The sequence below is a fragment of the Medicago sativa genome, chromosome 5 (assembly GCF_051527215.1).
Source record: "Medicago sativa cultivar Bolivia chromosome 5, Bolivia_mono, whole genome shotgun sequence".
NCBI classification, from domain to species: domain Eukaryota; kingdom Viridiplantae; phylum Streptophyta; class Magnoliopsida; order Fabales; family Fabaceae; genus Medicago; species Medicago sativa.
This window is the reverse complement of record NC_140753.1, coordinates 55,446,808-55,451,657: the sequence shown is the minus strand read 5'-3', so window position 1 is coordinate 55,451,657 and position 4,850 is coordinate 55,446,808. Positions and strand designations below refer to the sequence as shown.

General features: G+C 29.3%; 1 protein-coding gene across 1 annotated transcript; it reads left to right on the top strand.

Annotated features, from left to right (window-relative positions):
* Positions 1-1,345: 1,345 nt before the first annotated feature.
* On the top strand, positions 1,346-4,514 carry LOC146923213 (cytochrome P450 CYP736A12-like). Its single transcript, XM_085715908.1, has 2 exons — positions 1,346-2,063; positions 3,423-4,514. The coding sequence occupies exons 1-2, from the start codon at positions 1,368-1,370 to the stop codon at positions 4,260-4,262; spliced, it is 1,536 nt and encodes a 511-aa protein (XP_085572034.1). The 5' UTR covers positions 1,346-1,367; the 3' UTR covers positions 4,263-4,514.
* The last annotated feature ends 336 nt before the right edge of the window (positions 4,515-4,850 follow it).

The window sequence follows — 4,850 nt, the reverse complement described above, 5'->3', positions numbered from 1 at the left end:
ATGATTGACGATTCAAAATATTGTGAACCGAATCAAGGACTTGGAAAAAAGTTGTTGCCACTCAAAAATGAAGATTTTCACACACAAATATACATTTGATATACAAAACACATATGACACAATGAGACAAGGATTGCTAGGTTGTTTACCATGTTATAGGCCTTAACGAAAACTTATTTAAACATCATCAAAGAAATCTAGATAATAAACATTATCAAAACACAAACCTAACACTATAAGCAACTTCAATTATGTTACATCAAGAATGATCAAATTTCTTCAAAGTCAAGAATAAAAATTAGATCAGAATGAAGATTAGATTGTACTTCAAAATGCATATCAAATATACAAGCATTGCAGTTCAACAACACATCATATTGAAGTTCTAAAGATCAAACTTCAGATTAAGAAATTAAAAAAACACCAAAAGAATGATGAAGGGAAACAACTTGTTCAAAGGTGTGTTAGAATATGAGATTGATCTTCAAAAGATGAAATTCAAAACCAAATAACAACAATTACTTTTGGAAGAAGTGTGGTCACCATGGAAAAAGTCTATCTCACAAAAGAAAAAATAATAGCTACTTTGCTACTTGCTCACCAAGACAAGATAGGTCCCCCCATTTCCTATATGAGGGACATCATTCAAAGATATATCACATCTCACTACATCTGATAAAAAAGACAAGATTACAAAAGTATGCAGAATACTGAGATCAAATTCAATCCCAAGTTAATAATCACTTATAATAATAGATGACAAATTTATTCAGAGAATTAATTAGTAACAAAAACAAAAAGTGAATACGGTTATAAAATCAAATTAATCTAAAATTGAAGTTATTTAAGTTTATAAAGACAAATAGTAACATAACATGCTTAATCTGCACTAAAAAAAACATAACATACTTACTCTACTACTACTATACTAGTCCTTTGGTCTATTATGCATACTATTCACACAACATATTTTGTCATATTTTTTTTACTAATATATAAAGATAAATAGTAAAATAAAGATGTTATTTTTCAAAATATCAAAATTGTGCATACATATATAAAAAATAAACAAAATCAATAATTTTATAACTGCGGGAGTAGGTTGACTAATAAATGTTGTTAAATGACTGCTTATAGCACTTTCCTTTTTTCCTTAAGAAAGTGACTAATAAATGTGGCCGATATAAATATCTCAATACGTTTATTAGGGGAAATATCTCAATACCTTTTTTAAGGGAAATATACAACCAACAGTTCCACAAACAAAAACGTACACCACCGGTTTCAAGATAATATTAGATCAACTTGGAGTTCTATATAGTCTTCAACCTTAGTTATGTACTTCAACCCAACCATTCATTGTAGACATGTCTTTTGCACTAACAACAACAATATTTTCTTTTCTTTTCTTCACTTTCACATACTTTCTATTCAAACTCTACTTACATCCAAAACAAAAAACCCTAAACCATAAAAAGCCACCAGGTCCACCATCACTACCAATAATTGGAAACCTTCACATATTAGGCAAACTTCCACATAGAACATTTCAATCACTCTCCAAAAAATATGGTCCAATCATGTCCTTACAACTTGGTCAAGTCCCAGCTATTGTCATTTCATCTTCAAAAGCCGCAGAATCATTCCTCAAAACCCATGACATCGTTTTCGCAAGCCGGCCTAAGAGTCAAGGATCTGATCTCATGTTATATGGTTCCAAAGGGATAGTTTTTTCTAAGTATGGTCCTTTTTGGCGTAGTGTGAGGAAATTTTGCACTTTGAAACTTCTTAGTGCTTCAAAAGTTGAGATGTATGGTCCTATTAGAAAAGAGGAGTTGGGTGTTTTGGTTAATACTTTGAAGAAAGCTTCTTTGGTAGGTGAGGTTGTGAATGTAAGTGAGATTGTAGAGAATCTTATAGAAGATATTGTGTATAAGATGTTGTTTGGTCGGGGTAAGTATGAGCAATTTGACTTGAAAAATTTGGTTCAACAAGAATTGGTTTTGATTGGAGCTTTTAATCTGGTTGATTATGTTCCTTGGCTAGGAATTTTTGACCTTCAGGTATGTTTGTCAAATTATAACTCGTTATGATGACTTACACAAATTAAAAGGTATAGGCTGTGTTTGGTAACACAAATAAGCTAGCTTATAGCTTGTTGGAATAGCTTATAAGCTTGTTTTGATAGGAAGTGACTTGTTTGGTAAAAAGCTTTTCACATTAGCTTATAGCTATTTCAAGTAGCTTTTGAGCTTATAGCTTTTCATTTTTTCTTCCAATTTTAACCTTTAATATTATTTTTTATAAAAACAAACTGCCCACGTTCATTTTTATTGTTGAAGGATATGGCCACGTTCTAGTGTTCTTAGTTACTCTATTATTTGATTATTTCGATTCTTTCATTTTACGTTGATTGTTATTTTAATTCTAGTCTTTGAAATATTGTTCCAAAACGGTGACTTTCTATTAAATTTATGTATTCATATTTATCGTTTTTTTCTTTTAACTTATTTACTGATTCAAATAAAAAGAAATATTTTTTCATAGAAAAATAAATAAAAAAGATATGAAAATTAAATCAGATAAAATTTGTTAAAAAAGAATATCAATTAAATTCATATATCACATTTATCATTTTGAAGTTAAAAAATACTTTGAAATAAATTAAAATATTTAAGATAAAAATATCAGTTAAAGATATTTATAAAAAAAAAAGTAAACATACATGTACTTTTATGTCATTTCATATATATCGCTCATTTTAAAAGCTAATTTTACCAAACACTTTAATTTCAAACAGCTGACTTTTCAGCTATAAGCTTTCAGCTATCAGTCATCAACTATAAGCTAGCTATTCAGCTATCAGCTAGCTTATAGCTTATTTTTACCAAACAGAGCCATAATTAATTTTTTATGAGAAAACGAAATTATATGAATTATTTTATAAAATTACCTTTTATTATTGGTATAGAAAATAATAATATTAATGTTATTGTAAAATAACTAATAATTTAGAACAATTTCTTCTAAAAACAACTTATAATTTGAGAAGGTGAGAGTACTATGTATAAGAAATAAAACATTAATTATTGACTTAAGTTTAACTTTAAGTCTCTTAAATAAATATCGTGATTGTATAATTTTGATCACTCAAGTTTTAAATATTTTACATTCCCTTAAATATATTGTTTTTTTTTTTGAGGGAATCCCTTAAATATATTGTTATATATTAATTTTTTGAACTGTAGTTTAGTTGATAAGATGTTTCACCTACACATATAAGGTTGTGGGTTCCAGTCATAAAGAAGAAAAATGGAGAACACAATCCTCTTAAAAATAAACATGCTTTAATGGTTCTGTTAAGTACTCTGCAAATATTCATTTAATAATTGATATATTAAGTTTAACTCTTTAATTGTTAGGGATTAACACGATCTTGCAAGAAACTCAGTAAAGCAATTGATGAGGTGCTAGAGGTGATATTAATAGAACATGAACAAGCTGCTAATGTAAACAAAACTAAAAATAAAGATTTTGTAGACATACTTCTTTCAATTATGCATCAAACCATTGATGTTGAGGGTGAACAAAATCTCGTAATTGATCGATCTAACATCAAAGCTATTTTGCTCGACATGATAGTGGCATCAATTGATACATCTGCTACCTCGATTGAATGGGCTTTATCTGAACTTTTAAGGCATCCAAGAGTGATGAAAAATCTTCAAGATGAAATACAAAACGAAGTAGGAAATAAAAGAATGGTTGAAGAGAAGGATTTGAAGAAGTTGAATTACTTAGATATGGTGGTTGATGAAACCTTAAGACTGTATCCTGTTGTACCCTTACTAGTCCCTCGTGAATGTAGAGAAAACATAACAATTGATGGTTATTTTATAAAGGAAAAGACGAGAATTGTGGTAAATGCATGGGCAATAGGGAGAGATCCTAATGTCTGGTCAGAAAATGCTGAAGAATTTTACCCAGAGAGATTTATTGAAAAGAAAATGAATTATCAAGGACAAGAGTTTGAAAGTTTACCATTTGGTTCTGGTCGTAGGCGTTGCCCTGGAATTCAATTGGGTTTAACTACTGTTAAGTTGGTTATAGCTCAATTTGTGCATTGCTTTAACTGGGAACTTCCATATAATACTAGTCCTTCCAATTTGAATATGGAGGAGAAATTTGGACTCACTATACCAAGAGCTCAGCATTTGCACGCAATACCAAGTTATCGTTTGGACGATGCTAATCATGAATAGTTTCAAGAACAATATTATGTGTGTTCAACAAGTTTATTGCTAGTAAAAATGCCAAGTATAGTAGGTCTAATAATGATGTTCGTATAAAATAAATTAATGTATATTGCTTGTTGTTTATATATGTTAATAGCCAAAATTTGAGTCTCCATTGGACATAGAGGTCAAGGAAATGAATAATACACGCACAACACACACCTTCATGATCATTGATTTGTGCAAATCAATATTATAAGTCACCGATGTTCGTATCAATGATTTGATAGCACAGTTTAAGTTTCTTGCAATGCAAGGAAAAGTTTCTATGAAAATTAAGATTGAGAAATTGAGAGAATTGAGAGAAAGACGAAGAGTAATTGATTTTTGTAAAACTGTTTCTCATTGAGTTGTGAAAAACTATTTACAACATGCTTATATTGTGCTTATTTACACTGCTTGCTTAGTAAGCAATCAAAACAAACTTAACTAATTTTGTTAACTAATAGCTAAACTTCCAAGAAACTTGTAACAAACTTTCTAACCATTATTTAATATCAACTAACTTGAGTTAAAACCATCTAACTTGAATTAAAATAATATCCTCCCTTAATT